We start from the raw sequence: 15,673 nt of genomic DNA, 5'->3' as shown, positions 1-15,673 counted from the left end.
TTGTGCAAATTCCTTAAGCATTATACATTCACTGCATGCATATTTATTGAACACTTTTTATGTACCAGACACTTGTTGGACAAGATGAGTGAAGTCCCTACCATTAGATTCTAATGAGAGGAGACAGAAAGCAGATAATTTCAGATAGTAGTCAGTGCTCTGAAGAAAACAGGACAGTGCAAGGGCAGCATGTCTGAAATGAGGAGGTGAAGAAACAGAAAGAAGTCAGCATTCAGCTTTTGACCCCAAAACAGGATTGACGAGTCCCCAGCAAGTCAACAGTCTGGAAAGCCAGGATTTACTCAAAGGAAAAGATTTTTTAAATCCCTTAACCTATCATCAACAAAGTAAGAACCAGATGTGCCACACTTGATACTACAAAGGACTCAGGGTATGACAGGGAAGGCCCTGCCTTGTGGGAGGAGTGACAGCCTCCCCTTCCACCCTGCGAAGGATGGAGAGGAGGAAGCAGGGCAAAGAGGCCCAGTGCTGATGTCCTCGCTTTCCTCCACCCATCAGGCCTGGGTGGAAAGGCTGGATAGAAACATCTGCCCAGGTGTGGGGGAAAGATGAGAACTTCCTAGAGGTTAGTGGGGAGGGTTGGCTGCCCAGCAATCCAGTAGACGGAGGCCTATTCACTTAGCTTCATAACCATCTCCCCTATAGTGTCCTCCATCCCTACCACCCCGGCCGCAGTTCCTATATCCATCTGGGGCGAGTCTAGCTGATGGCATGGCCTCCCCTTGTGATTTATCCTTCACATCACAACCAGAGAGCCCCAGGATGTGCATCTGCTCACCAATTCCTGGGTATTGTCGAGTTTATTTTTAGAATTTCTTGCTAGTGACCTGGTAATTGTTTTGCAGCATTCAAAATGCACTGTTAAAATGGTCCTCAAAGTGAAAACATTAAATGGCTTAGCAGTTCTTTTTGGTGCTTTTGTTTGGTCTGAAACTGAGCAGCTTCAACTATAGCTTTGAATAAACTGAGGGATGCAATGCAGTGGACTGAGAAGCAGAAATCTGGTAAATATACTTGGTTCCCAAACCATATACACCGAGGCACCCCGGGCATTGCAGCAAGTTCACAGGGCTGCCGTAGGATCGTTTAGTTTTTTAAGGACATGCAGTGATACGGGACATCTGTCATACACTGCTCAAAATCAACGTGAACAGGAAATGAGGGGAGTGGTGTCCAATCTGATTCCAGGTTTGAGAAGCTGTGCAGTGCCCAACAGGCACACACACTCCATTAGTAAGTCACTGTGATGATAAATGAAATAAAAATATTTTTTTCTCTCAATCTATGTGGCTTTTCTTTTTCCAAAATAATACAACAGCTACTAAGTTAGGACATAAATATTTAATAAGTTGTTTGGACCTAACTACTTAAGTAGAATTGTTAGTTATTTGTTTTGACCTAGTTGCACCATGAAAAAAATTGCTGAGACACAAAGATTACTGTAAACAGAGAGCGTTCGGGGATCTCTGATAAAGCCCTTAGTTTAAAATTATGCCTTTCAGAGGATTAGAAACACATGCAGGGACTTCCCTGGTTTCCTAGTGGTTTTCTGTGCTCCCAACCTCGGGGGCCTGGGTTCAATCCCTGGTCAGGGAACTAGATCCCGCATGTGGCAATGAAGATCACACATGCCGCAACTAAGACCCAGCACATCCAAATGAATTAAATAAATAAATTTTTTTTTTAAAAAAGAAAAGAAACCACACGCACACAAACATCACTGGCAGCAGTAGCATCAAATGCATATTGACCACCCAGCTCTGAACTCTGAGACAGCCTTTGGTTCCATGGAATGCTTTTTTTTTTTTTAATTTATTTATTTTGGCTACTCGGTGTGGCATGCGGGATCTTAGTTCCCAGCCAGGGATTGAACCCAGGCCCCCTGCATTGGGAGCGCAGAGTCTTACCACTGGACCACCAGGGAAGTCCCCCATGGAATGTTTTTATTTTTTTTTAATTAATTTATTTTATTTTATTTATTTTTGGCTGTGTCAGGTCTTCGTTGCTGCACACAGGCTTTCTCTAGTTGCGGCGAGCAGAGGCTATTCTTCATTGTGATGCGCGTGCTTCTCACTGTGGTGGTTTCTCCTGTTGTGGAGCTCGGGCTCTAGGCACACAAGCTTCAGTTGTTGTGGTGCATGGGCTTAGTTGCTCCGCGGTATGTGGGATCTTCCTGGACCGGAGATCAAACCCGTGTCCCCTTCATTGGCAGGCAGATTCTTAACCACTGCGCCACCAGGGAAGTCCCCCACCATGGAAGTTCCCCACCATGGAATGCTTTTAAATTGTTGCACTTATTGAAAGAAATGTATTCAAAGTTAAAAAAAAAAAAAAAAGGCATTTACTCAAATTTCTTAGAATGACTTCATAAGTGACTTGGTTTATTCAAATCATCCCCCAAATAGCTCCTCTCAATTACAAGAGGATAAGCAAGATTATTGTCACTTGACTGTTTCATATATATTATAATGATTACTTTTGTGTTGGGCTAAAGTGTGTATTTTGAGCTATACAGTACGCTCTCTGAATGGTGCACAGGACACCCCTGTATAATCAAGCCGTACATGATTGGTCTACCTATTTACAGAACTGGAATTTCATTTCACTGTTTTGTGTTATTACAGAAGCTGATAATAGTCATTGGTTTTCTTTCATGGTACATGGTTGGTCATACGTATTGCTTACTTGGGGCCCAACCCTTGGCCAGAATTGTAATCCACATTATCTCTTCTGGCAGATTGTCTACTGATTATTACTCTTTTAATTGGCTTGTATTCAGCAACGATCTATAATGCATCTGGTAGAATTAGGCTAAGGTTTTTCTTGGAGGGTTCACATTTACTTAAAAGTAGACGTTTTATGATATTGAAATGATTTTATGACCATAGTGATCCTCAAGCATTTCCAGGCTCAAATGATATCATTATGGCACAGAATTCTGGGAGCTCAGTTGTGGATTTGGTGGCGTTTTGAAGGAGGCACACAGTCATTTGCAGAGGAAAACCTTGCCTCTGTCCACAAACACCTCCTCTGCCTCCCAGGCAGTCAAGTAGCCACTGGGAGTGCCCACTGAAAAATGTCATTGCATAACAAGAGACTACCATTCAAAAGTCAAGGGACTTCCCTGGTGGCTCAGTGGTTAAGAATCCTCCTGCCAACGCAGGGGACATGGATTCGATCCCTGGTCCAGGAAGATCCCACATGCCGCAGAGCAACTAAGCCCGTGCGCCACAACTACTGAGTCTGCGCTCTAGAGCCCACGAGCCACAACTGCTAAAGCCCATGTGCCACAACTACTGAAGCCCGCTCACTCTAAGGCCCGTGCTCTGCAACAAGAGAAGCCACTGCATGGGCTTCCCTGGTGGCGCAGTGGTTGAGAGTCCGCCTGCCGATGCAGGGGACACAGGTTCGTGCCCTGATCCGGGAAGATCCCACAGGCCGCGGAGCGGCTGGGCCCGTGAGCCATGGCCACTGAACCTGCGCGTCCGGAGCCTGTGCTCCACAACGGGCGAGGCCACAACAGTGAGAGGCCCGCGTACCGCAAAGAAAAAAAAAAAAAATGGATTCAGACCACACTGTCTCCAAGGAAAGGAATGAGCTCCTGGGGAGACATGCTCACCACGAGGCTGACTAGTAGAGCAGCTCACCAGGGACAATGTTGACAAAGGGGTCAGAATTGTAGAAACCACTGTCACTTCCTCCTGCGACTGGAACCCACCCTTCCTCAGCCCCTTCAAGGCTAGGTGACTGCCCAGCATCGCTATCCAGCAGGTCATGGCCCCGGGCTCCAGTGGAAACCACAAGAGTCAGACTTGGGACATTGGAGGGAAACTGGCAAAAAGGACCCAGAGAATAACTATGTGAGAAGGGGTAGAAGTTTTCCTAGGATACAGAATGGCATTGAAGCTGAATTTCTATGTCAGAAAAGTACGTACATATTTTGTGAATCTTGATATATAGGGTCAAATGCTTTCTAGAAAGGTTTGTATCAGTGTCCACCCTTTGCTGTCCCTCACCCTACTGATACCAGTCACCTCCTGGGCTGTGTTGACAAAGGGCACTGCCATGAGCACAGGGCCTCCAACCACCTGACCACCTGCAGCCGAGGGAGCCTGCATGAGGCTCATGCAGGCCTCTAGGAGCCAGGCTGTGGAACCACTTCCCAAGAATCCTTTCCCAAAGTCTGCTTAGTTCAGCAAATATTCCCTGAGCCCTGGTGATGGTCCTTGTGCAAGATCAGCTTTTTCTAGACATGACTGTCCTTCAATATGTTAATAGGCTTTCTGTGAAAAAATTCCAGGTCAAAAAAACTTGGGATGAGCTGCATGCTAAACCTTATTCTTGGCAACTCCTTGGTATATTAAAAACCCAGTGAGTTCCATGGAAAGAAGACACTTTTTAACACTGTTTAGCCCAGCACTTTTCCAAACAGGGGATCTCACCTCTCAGGCACAACTTGGGGCAGAGAGACAGTTGGGAGGCACCAGGCTGCATAAAGATGACGGGTCTCACCTCTTATCCAGGAGCCTCCCAGAGCAATTGAGTTAGTTAAATGAGACTGTTTGGCTATGAGGCACAGCTGGGAACACTGGAAGTTCAATGAGTCCCTGGGAGATCAGAGGACCAGAGAGTACTGGGGTTAGAGATGAGGGAAGGGGGCGCTCCAGGCTGGTGATGCAAGAGGGGCAGCTCAGATGACCCTGGGCCCTCCCTTCCCCCCTGGCTGGGAATGAGTGGAGCAGTACTCTGCAGTCCTGCTGAGAGATGGACAGCTAGCATCATAGCCTCTTCTGAGGCTGATTCACCTCCCTCTGTTCCCTCTCAACCTGGAAACCACACCAGAGAAGCGATCCCCCACACATATGTGCTCCTCCCTCTTCAAGCTGTCTTTGTTCATGGAGGCCTGTTTGGCCTTGGAGACTGGAACCTGGAGCCCTGTATTCTCCTGTTTCCTAGTATGACTCAGAGACCACAGAAAACCCACCCTGAACCAGCCCAAGCTGGGAAGAAATTTACTGACTTGTATAATTAAAAAGTCCAGAGATTGTTCTAGCTTCAGGCATTGCTGGACTCGGGCTCAAGCGATGTCATCAGGACTTAGGGTTCCTCTTCCTCTTGGCTCAATTCTGCTCCTATGTGTGTGGGCTGCAGCCTCAGCTTCTCACTCAGCTGCCTCAGTTCAAGGCTCAGGCCCAAGTTTTTTCCCTTCCCAGCAACTCAATCAAAGATCTCAGGGCTCACTCTGATTGGATCAGCTTGGGTCGTGTGCCAGCTCTGAGCCAATCAGTAGGCATTGAGGGGTGGGAAGGCTTCAGGTACTGTTTGGCCAGGACTGAGTCACATCCTGCCTGTGGGGCATGATTATGATTGGGGGAGAGGAAATTCTCCAGGAGGCAAACTGGACAGTTTCAGGAAATTATTGCCAAGAGAAGGGTGAAGGCTGCTAGTGGCAAAAACAACAGATGTCCCGAGTACCTTCTGGAATTCTCACCAGCATCTGCTTCCTGCAAGGGATCTGCTCCCTGCCGAGAGCCTCACAGCTGGGCCCCAGCATGGGTGCCTGTGAAATGAGCTTGTCTCAAATGACCACCTGGCACTTCTTGTTGCCATGGGCAGCAGGCTTGATGGAGAGCTCATGAGGGCATACACCCTTCCAAGCTGGGTTCTTGGCTATGCCCAGGACTTCATGGAATCCACACCAGCCACTGGCTGCTAGGCCCTCTCCATAAATAATGCACACATCATTCACCCAGTATATAAGGTCAATGTCCCAGGCAGCCTTAGAATGTTTCAGCCGCATTTCGTAATTTGAGCTTTCATCATCTCTCTGAGCTCAGATCAGACCCAGGCTGAGGTCTCTGGAGAGGAGGTACCTGAGGACAGCCCTGCCCTTGCTTTCAAAGGCTTGAGGTTGGGAGGGACAAGCAGCCACACTGCAGAACTGGACTGCCCCAAGTAAAGCTGTTACCGGGCTTTTCATCCTCCTGAAGCAGCTCCCACCAGGAGGGAACCACAGGGTGGCCAGGGGCCTGAGGCAGGGCAGGGCTGGCCTGCATCTGGGACACAGGAAGCCACAGCGGAGGCTGGACATCAGGGCCCTGGTAGGACTGGATCTAGGAGGGCTTTGGGCCCCTGGGCCAGCAGTGGAGCTGTGGAGAGGTGACCCCAGATGCTGACACTCAGGTCTGGGGCAGACTGGCAGGCAGCTCAGAGTTCCAGGGAGTGCAGCTGGGAAGCCCGGACCCCCACCCCCAATTCCAAGCAGCTGAAGGCCCTAAGGCTGCACTCAGGGCAGCAGCCACTGTGAGCCGTCCTACCATAGGGCCCAGAGACAGCCAAGAGCTGGGCCTGCCCAAGGCGGGTGTTCTGCACACGAAGCCTTTGAACAGAACTAAACAAGAGGGAGCCCAGGGGTCCAGAACCCAGGGAAGTTCCATGGCTCCACAGGAGCCAACCCTGGCCTCAGCTCTGGCTCTGTCTGGGGAGGCCTGGGGTCTCCCCTCCAGGAAAAAAAGGACCAGACCCCTGAGACGGGCCATCAGCGGCCCAGAGGGAAGGCTTCGGAAATGAGCACCGACTTTCATGTCTGACTGAGGTGCCAGCAACAGAGAGGGAGGAAGAGCATGTTGCTGGGGGCTGGGAGTTGCTGTGGCTGCGTTTCCTAGGTCCAGGGGCCACTGAAGTTCTCTTTCCTGGACTGAGCAGAACGCAGGGGAGCCGCATGCAGTTCCCTATGCCCACCAGAGGGCGCCTGTTCCTCACAAATCTTCCAACTTGGGCTACTTGGGCGCCCTGTCTGCCCTTGGAGGGGACGTTAGGAGTAGGATCAAGGTGACCCTGGGCCCTGAGGGTCCCAGGTAGTGATAAATTGTGTACTAAGCTCCGGACTAGAGAAAAGTGGGTTCTGCTGAAGGCAACAAGGGCCGTTCCAGACCAAACCTTTGGAGGTATGAGGCAGTGCAGATGGGAAAGGGGAGCTTTCCCGGGAGCTCAGCGCAGACGTGAGACCCTCAGAAAGGCAGCTCTGGGCCATGGCACATGCCTCATGCTATTCCCTTCCTGAAGAGGAGGAGATGATAGAGGCCCAACAGAGTTCAGTTACTTGCTCCATACGAACATGGCTGCATGTCTGTGTCTGGACAGGGCTAACTAAGCTTCTGTCCTCCTTTCTGGGGGGTTTGGGGGTTATAGTTCCAAACTGGGTTACACCTGATCCCAGCTCCATATGTCATCTGTTATGTGGTCTTCCTAGACCCCTTCTCCTGCCTTGGAGACCGCCTCTAGGCCCCCTCTAGGGCCTGGGGAACATCCTCAGGACGAGCCGCCCTGGGCAGCAGGACAAGGAACATCTGGTCTTGCCTCGAGGGGCCAGCAGCCCAGCCTGGCAGGGCACGTGGGATGGGCACACAGGGTCAGAGGGTCCCTGGTCCCAAAGCCTTGGTCAGGCCTTGACTCAGCAGTTAGGGGATAGCTCAAGGGAACACGTGCAGCCTGGGGCCTCCACACTGCATCCTCACTCCACACTCCACAGGCTCCAGCTCCTGTGAAGGGCGAGGCCCTCCCAGAACACGGGTGCCTGGCAGAAACCACAAGTGTGGGAGAGATGAGGTGTGGAATGCCATCCCACCACCAGGAGGTGTCCTGCTCTGGCTTTCCTGCTCCTCTCCGGATCTCTGGAGCCTAGAACAGCGCCTGGCACAGACAGAGCATTTGGTAAATAAGTGAGTGGGGGGATGAATGAACAAATGAATGGAATGGACAGAATACTTACCATGTGCAGGAAAACTTGGTGAGTAAGAAGTGGCCCCTGACCTCAGTGGCGGACAGCCAAAAAGCACACAAACAGGTAAATATACAAGCTCACATTGCTTGTATGAGAATTGCTGTGCGGCCAAGGGAGAACTGGGGACTAGGGAAGGCCTCTCTGGGGAAATAACGTTAGTACTGAGGCCTAACACGGAGCAAGTAGTGAGAAGTCTGGGAGCAGGCATTCCTGGGGCGGAAAGAGCAAGTGCAAAGGCCCTGAGGGAGGACCAAGCTTGCCACGGGCACAAGGAGGCTGATGTGGCTGCTGAGTAAGGGAGGCCGGGCAGAGGGAGAGGTGGCCCTGGTGTCGGAGCTGTCACTTACTGGGAGGGACTGTGCCCAGTTTGGTGGGCTCCCTGGTGTGACTAGGCTTGTCTCTCCTGGCTATGCCCTCGCCCTGGCCCACTGTGTTCACACCTCAGCCTTGGTTACTCTGGCCTGCCCAGGCCTCTCTCCCGCCCTCCAGACCTGTGCACACAACAGCCTCAAACACAGTGAGGCCACCACGTGGCACCAGACCTTCAGTTCCTGCCCCTTTCAGGTGTGCCAGAGGGCTCAGGCCTGAGCCTGGGATCCTTGGTGGGAACTGCGTCCAACATCCAATTATGTCATCCGAGTCTAGACGCTTTACCCCACATGATGACCCAGTTCTCTCCCTCTCAGCACCTTCCCTTAATCCAGTCCCCTCCCCAACACTACCTCCACAGATGTCACTTTAGTGCTTCCCAGGGAGTTTTCCTATTTAAAATCTCCACGCTTCCCCAAATCCTACCTCCGTACCTGGCTCAGATTGCCTGTCCCTGCCTCTACCTTTTGCCCATGTGCCCTCTGTGGCCTCCTGAATCAGGGCTGCCCACGCACTGCTCCTCCCCCACAAAAAACAACCCCCACACGCATCTTTTTTTCATCCTCCTGACCCTTCCAGTCTCAGCGTCAATGCCACCTCCCCCGGGAAGCCCTCCCTGCTTTGTCAGTTCCTCTTGTCCTTGTGCCGAGAGCACCCGTATCAATAGCCCATCTTAAGGAGTTGTAAATTGATACCTGGTTATTAACATTTGCTCCCCCCCATTCACACACCCTCACCAACTTGTCTTGAAGACAGATGACTCCTTAATGCAAGTGGTGGGGGCCTGAGAGGGAGGGAGGGAGGGAGGGAGGGAGAAGGGTGTAGATGAAATACCCCACAGTCTTCTTCCATCAGGAGGCGCTGGGGTCCCAAGGCTATGCAAGGAATGCCACGTGGCCAGTGTCAGAGGGCAGGGGTGAGGAGGGAGAGTGTGCAGCTTCTGGGTCCCTACCCCATCCTCTGCCCAGTCAGCCCCCCTGCAGGACAGACTCGGGTACTCCAGGCTGAGGAAAGTGCATTCAGGAGGGACAAGAGGCAGCCAGTGTCATCCAGCCGGCAGAGGTGGGTCCTGCAGCCTCTCCACCTTAAAATCAAATTCCAGGCTCCAACCCTGCGGTTTCAACCCTCCCTGACCCCTGGAGAAGGCATACCACACACCATGGGTGCTTGCAGGGAGCTTCAGCCCATGAAGTTCATCTGTGGGCCCCAGAAGTTTCTTAGAGTGCTCTGAACAGTCACCTCTCTCCCTGAGGGCCTGAGTTTGAGGTCACACTTCGTTTGCTCTGACTCACTGCTTACCTATCAAAACAGCTCACCTACCACCCCTGTGTTTAAGAGGTAGGGTGCTGCCCCCTGCCGCCCCACCCCACCAGACACCAAGGTATTTGTTTCTCCTGGAGGCCAGAGTTTGGAAAACGAGGGCAAAGCTGCATTATTGCCCTGGAACTATATCCTAAGGGACCAGAAGGTACCACATGTCACCACCAGGGGGAGCCATTCTGTGGCCAGGAAAATCCAGTAAGGCCTTTGAGGTGAAGGACCAGCTACCAGCTGCCCACACTGGGAGGTGGCATCTCTGGGATCTTTGGCCCTGGGCTCACACACACCCCACCCCACCCCCTGGTTCCACAGAGAGCAGCCCCACTCATAGCCCGTTCCCCCAGAGTGCCTGGAGATGTATACACCTCCTGCCAAGGCAACCGGGCTAACGTGGCAGCACCCAATGACAGGGTCCTGAGAAGAGGCTCCCAGTACTAATCAGTAGGAGGGGACTAACCTGGTAAGTGGCTCCCCTTCCAGCCCAAAGCCCCAGCGGTCCCACCACATCCCACCAGCCAACTGCAGCTCAGTCTTAGACTAGCATGGCCACCCACCAGACCCTGCTGCCCAAGGGGCACATCTCCCCGCCCCCCCGACTGGTGTCTTCAAATCCACTGTCCCCAGGAAGGACAGCTGGGCCAGAGCTCAAGATCCTCCCCTCTTCTCCTTGCTCCCGAAACCAAAAGAAGAAAAACAGAAACCAGAAGAAACCAAAACAGAAAAACCAGGCTTGAGACAGCTTTGTTAGAACAACTCAGCAAAATAAAATTCCGGTTTATTGTTGGACAACATTGTTTCACACATACATCAAACAGGCCAAAAAAAATAAACAGCAACTTCATAGACAAAAAAAGGAAAAAAAAGAAACCTTTTATCTTTGGCCTTTTTAACCATCTCATACAAACCAACTACTTATAGTACAGCTAAGTACATACACAAAAAAAGTTACTGGAATGCTCGGAATAAGATTGTTTTTTTGTTGTTGTTTTTGCTTTTTTTACAAGGTTTTTTTTCTCCTTTGAGATTATAATGAACATGGTCACACCACAAGTAAAGTCAGAAGTAGGACAGAGAACGCTCCGAAGGCTGGTTTGGTCATCCGAGATCATTAAAAATGGCTGACCCCCTAACAATATGTACAAAAATATAAAATGTAAATAAAAAATACAAACAAATTTTCCTTTTTAAAGTACTTTAAGAAAAAAAGCAGGGCCTTGGAAGTTTTGGTTCTTTTTCCCTCCCCTGTTGCAAATTCGCGTTGTGGTTTTGGTTGGGTGGTGGAGAGCGCGTGTCATCTGCGGTGGCACTGCCCGCAGTGGGCGGGCGGGCAGGCGGGACTCTCTACTCGAAGGTGACCACGTTTAGATTCTGAGACGGGAAGTGGAGGGTGAATAGGTCACGGTGGCCTTTTAAGTTTAACTTTTCCTTTTTTGCTGTCTAGTCATCCTCATCGGTCTTCTGCTTCTTGGTGTCAACATCGTCATCCTGGGAAGGGAAAGATGGTCAAGGTCCCTTTTCAACCCACCGGGCCCACCCACCAACTGCCTCAGCTCCTGCTGGCAGAGCCAAGACAGGCACAAGCAGCCCCAGAGGCCTCCGGGAGGCTGGGCCCATGTTCCTTCCTGTTCCTGCTCAAGATGAGAAGGGAACCACTCGGGACCACCCACCACACCAACTACAACTACTCAAGTCCCATCAGCCCCTCCAGTTTTAGTGCCTCAGATCCCAACCCTCTCACCGCGTCAAGCCAGACCAGACCCACCTCGTCATCTTCAGCTGCCCGTTTGCCTGTAGCGGCCTCAGCCTCCTCATCTTCATCTCCATCCTCTTCCTCACCTGGAGAGAATAAAGCCCAGGTAAAGCACTCTGCCTTCCTTAGCCAACCAGGGAGGGTCTTGGTGTTCTCCCACGCAGTGGCAGCCAGAAATGGGGAGGGGACAGCAAAACTACAGCTCCTTGGGCAAGCTCCCAGTAACAGTCTTGGCAGGATGGAGTGCCCCTGATCCGTCTCTGCTGCCTGACAAACTGGGCCGTCAGGGTACCCACACTGCCCATCGCAGATATCTTGTCTCCAGAGAAATGAAGGCGCAAGCAAAAGCCAGAGAAGCCGACCAACCGATCAGTGTGTGGACGGTACTCTCCAGTGGGAGTGTGACCGTGGTGTTTGGGGCACAGCTCCACAACACTAACCTAAAGCAAGGAAAAAGAGGCCAGCTCTGCGGGTGCAAGCCCCGTCGTAGGTGGTCCATTCGATCTGCCCCCCTGCGGGGAGCCCCCAATCCCTCCCCACTTGCTAGAGGACAGAAAAAGGTACCCCCCCAAAAAGAGACAAAGCTACTCACCATCACCTTCCTCCTCCTCCTCCTCTTCCTCCCCACCTTCCTCCTCTTCTTCATCTACCTCATTGTCGGCCTCCTGCTCCCCATTTTCCTCGTTCTCCTCGACAGAAAACAGACCAGCTTACAGATGAGGACAGAACATCTCTGCCCCATCCCTTCTTCCAGACCCTGCCCAATGCTTCTACAGACCAGACCACCTAAGACACGCCCCCTGAAGCTCCACCAAGAGCTCCTGACACGTAGCTGTCCAAGGCCTCAGCCCCCCCGCCCCCGGATTAAGCCCAAAGTCTAAGTAAGGAATCTTAGCCAGGAGCTGCTACGGGGTCATGTCCAAGGTAGACACTCACAGCATTTCCGTTAGCAGGTGCCTCTCTCCCATTCTCCGCCTCCTCCACAACTTCCTTCTTCTCTTTTAAGTCCTTCAAAACGGAAAAGGAAGCCAGTCAGTCTTTTGGGCAACCCAGGGCTGCCAAAGGAGCCCAGGTCTTCAAGTACGAAGGATGCGGTGCTGATCTGGATGGCCAAAGCTAAAAACTGAATGTTACAGGTGGACGGAGCACAGGATACCGAGTGTCTATGGTCAGGATTTCGTCCTACTTCTCAACCCTTAAAAACAAACACACTTTAAAAAAAGGGGCCCACCACGGCTGTTCCCCCTGCGGCTTTACTCATGCTCCTTAGGAAAGGAGCCATGTGGCACCACAGCCCGAAACCTGTCTGGCCGGGCGGACGAGCCTGGGAACACTTCACTCACACTCATCACGTACTTGTTTCCAACCAGAGGGAGCTCCGCCTCTCACAAATCCTTCTTGGAAGACACCAGGTATGTGCCGTAAATAAATAAGGCAATGGGGGGGAGGGCCCTGACACTGCGGGAGGACTCCCGTGGGTGGACTAGCCTGGGAAGGGGATGGGAGGGAGCTAACCGGCATAACCGGGGCAGCAGCCTCACCAGCCAGAAGCCCCGCAGCCGAGCTCGAGCTCCAAGCCCTCGGCAGCGCAGGACCTGGCAAGCGCACGGGTTTTTTTTTTTTAATCTGAAGGTACCGGAATCCCACCAATCCCTGCATACCCAACAGCTGTCCCAGGAGGTGGCAGACCGATGCCTGGAAATGGGCGCGGTCTCAGGGGACGCTCTCCTCCTGGGCCCGAGAGAGGCCTTTGGGCACTCAGAGGCGCGCCGCCCGCAGCACCCTATTTCCGTCCCTGCCTCTCTCGCCCGTCCGCGGGTCAGCTCTGTGTCCGTCGGACCGCGCCTCGCAAGGCGGCCACGGCCCGGGTTCCAAAGGGCAGCGCCGCCACGGACACTCCGAAACCCCTTAACTTTTTCAGTGCGGCAGACTCCGCCGCCATCACAGACGTCGAACGGCGCGCGAGCGGAAGGCGCTCAGCCGCCGTCCTGCGAACAGCCCCCGGGCACCTGCCGGCCCCGTCCTCCAGCTTCTCCCCGTGCAGTCCACAGCGGACCCCGGCGCCGCCCGCTCCCGCCCCCTGGTGGCCGGAGCCCCGGGGAGCTGTGGGGGCGGGGAGGTCGCGGCGCGCAGGCGCGCACCCCCGCCCGGCGGGCTTTGCGCGCGGGCCTCTGCACGCACCGCGCGCGCGGAGCACGTGGCCCGGAGCCGCCGAGTGCGCCCCTGACCCCGGAGACCCGGCGCCCGCGGGCGGCACTGGCACCGCCGAGCGCGCACCAGTTGGTCTCCTGTCTTTCCCGGCCTCCGGACGCCCCCGCCGCCTCCCCGCGCAGACCTAGATGCGCGGTATCTAAGTCTCTGCATTTGGCGGGCAAAGTCCCGCGGGAGGCTGCCCCGAAGTCCGCGGGGCCTTTTCAGTCCCACAGCCCGAGGCCGTCGGAGACGCACTCCACAGGGCTGTATTGCTCTTAAGGGGAAATCACCTTAGAGGAAAACGAAAGCCCGCGTTGGGTAGGGCTGACCCTCCCCTCCGAACTAGTTCCCCGGCTGGGCCCAGTGAGGGCCGGAGGGAGCCCCTGCGGAGATCCGGGTCCCAATCTCCGTTCCTTCGGGGGAGTCGCTCCTGGGAAAGAACCAGATGTGACGCCAGGGGTACAGGGGTTAAGGAGACGCCAAGGTGACTCGCGCCCGTCCCTGCAGGGGCACGACAGTGGCGCGGACAAGGGCCGAAGGATAAAAAAGCGATCCCTCCTGAAAGTACCGTGGTCCCGCCGAGGGCGGAGACACTCCCCGGGGCAGGCAGCGGGACCGATGCGGCGCGCAGGAGCGGAGCTGCGCCAAACGCGCAGGGCCTCAAAACCGAGGGCAGTGAACCCGCAGCACCGGGCCCCAACAGCCTCTGGTGCCCAGTTCGACTCCGCAACAAGCCAGTCGCGGCCGCAGCTTTTGTTCGCCCGCGTAGCCTCCGGAGCAGCCGCAAATACGGTGCCCCCGGGCAGCCGCGGGGGGCGCCCATCATCGCCCCGGCGCGCCGCTCCTTCACTTTCCGTTTCCTCCCCTCCGGCGCGTGGGCTCGCCTCCTCCTCAGTCAAGCCCGGTATTGCTGGAGAATTATTGAAGCTGGGCGGCTACTCCCGGCACACTACCCCCAACCCCGGACGCCCACCCCCACCTCCCCGAGGGCACCCAGGGCGGAGAAGACCTTCACACCTCCGCGGAGACAACCGACGTCGCGGCCCGCCGGCCCGCCGCCCCACTCCGCCTTATCAGAGCTTAGTCCAGATAAGCCTCCTCGGACCCACTACAAGGCGCGAAACGCGGCGGTCCGGCGCCGAACAAAGAGCAGCGCCGCCGGCGGGCGCTCGCCGCGGAGCCGCCACTTCCCGCAGCCGGTCTGCGCCCGCACACGCGCCCCCCCCAGCACTTCCGATTCCAAACGCGCCGGAGTTTCAAAGTTATTTCCGTGCGCCCCGCGGGCCGACGACCCCCAGCCCGGCCCCTATCCTCCCGCCGCCACTCAGACGAGTCCCAAACAAGTTTCGAGAGCCGTGGAGCAGCCTCCCCTCGAGCCTCTCAGCCTCCGCGCCAGCCCCTCCGGGTCCCTGAGGGGCCCCGGCCCACTCCCCGACGGGCATCACGTTTGCCCGCGGTGCTTCCCGCCCCCTCCCCCGCAAGCACAAAGAGTGGGCTGCCTGGGGGCCTAGGCTGGGGGCGGGCGGGCTCCCCGCAGAAGGGAGCAACAGCGGGCTCGGGGTACCCAGGTGCCGCGCGCCAAACACCGCTCCGGTGGTGGCGGCGCGCGAACCCCAAAGGGGCGGGCGGCGTCTAACCTCACCTTGGTGGTGATTTCGGAGCTGGTGTCCACGGCCGCGTCTGACATGATGGGGCACGCCGGTGATCCGATGCACGGATTGAAAAGAAAGCGGGAATTCGACGACTCTGGCGATAAAGCTGCCGGAGTCCGCGGCGGCGGAGGAGGCGCGCGGCGGAGGTGGCTGCGGCGAGCGCGGAGCCGGACACAGGAACAATGCAAAGATGGCCTTTCAGAGCAGCCAGTGGAGAACTCACGCGGCGCCAGAACCTTTAATATAGATTAGTGGGCGGCGCTCGGCCTCCCTTGCCCGAATGCTATTGGCTTGCAGCAGGGAGCGGGCGCTCACTCATTGGCTCGATTCCGAACAATGGGCAAGCGTGCTTAAAGCGGCAGTGCCCTCGTGCGTCCCGCGCTGCGCAGTCGCCGACCGTACTGTCATTCAAGGCCCGAGTTTGCTGGGTCTCGTCGGCACCAACGCCGTGGGGGAGGGGCGCGCGCTCGCGCTCGGGGCACGCGCTCCCGCCGCTGTTTTGCTTGGGGCTGCTGACGCAGAAAGCCAAAGCGCGGCAAAGCTGCGCGCCCAGCCCCCGGTCCTCACCCCTCCCCGCGCTTGCTC

At 54.9% G+C, this 15,673-nt stretch overlaps 1 protein-coding gene across 2 annotated transcripts; it reads right to left on the bottom strand.

The window, feature by feature from the left end:
* Nucleotides 1–10,233: 10,233 nt before the first annotated feature.
* Nucleotides 10,234–15,317, bottom strand: PTMA (prothymosin alpha). Of its 2 annotated transcripts, none has more exons than XM_004262598.3 (5): nucleotides 15,079–15,317; nucleotides 12,180–12,251; nucleotides 11,836–11,932; nucleotides 11,256–11,329; nucleotides 10,234–10,978 (listed from the first exon to the last, which is right to left on the bottom strand). In XM_004262598.3, exons 1-5 carry the CDS (start codon nucleotides 15,121–15,123, stop codon nucleotides 10,931–10,933), a joined length of 336 nt encoding a protein of 111 aa, XP_004262646.1. In that variant the 5' UTR covers nucleotides 15,124–15,317; the 3' UTR covers nucleotides 10,234–10,930. The 2 variants fall into 2 exon arrangements, with proteins under 2 accessions (XP_004262646.1, XP_012388763.1); XM_012533309.3 differs by having other exon boundaries at nucleotides 11,836–11,929; nucleotides 15,079–15,315.
* Nucleotides 15,318–15,673: the final 356 nt, after the last annotated feature.

The sequence above is a fragment of the Orcinus orca genome, chromosome 7 (genome assembly GCF_937001465.1).
Source record: "Orcinus orca chromosome 7, mOrcOrc1.1, whole genome shotgun sequence".
Taxonomy (NCBI): Eukaryota; Metazoa; Chordata; class Mammalia; order Artiodactyla; family Delphinidae; genus Orcinus; species Orcinus orca.
The sequence above is the reverse complement of the archived record's forward strand: the minus strand, read 5'-3'. Positions and strand labels throughout refer to the sequence as shown.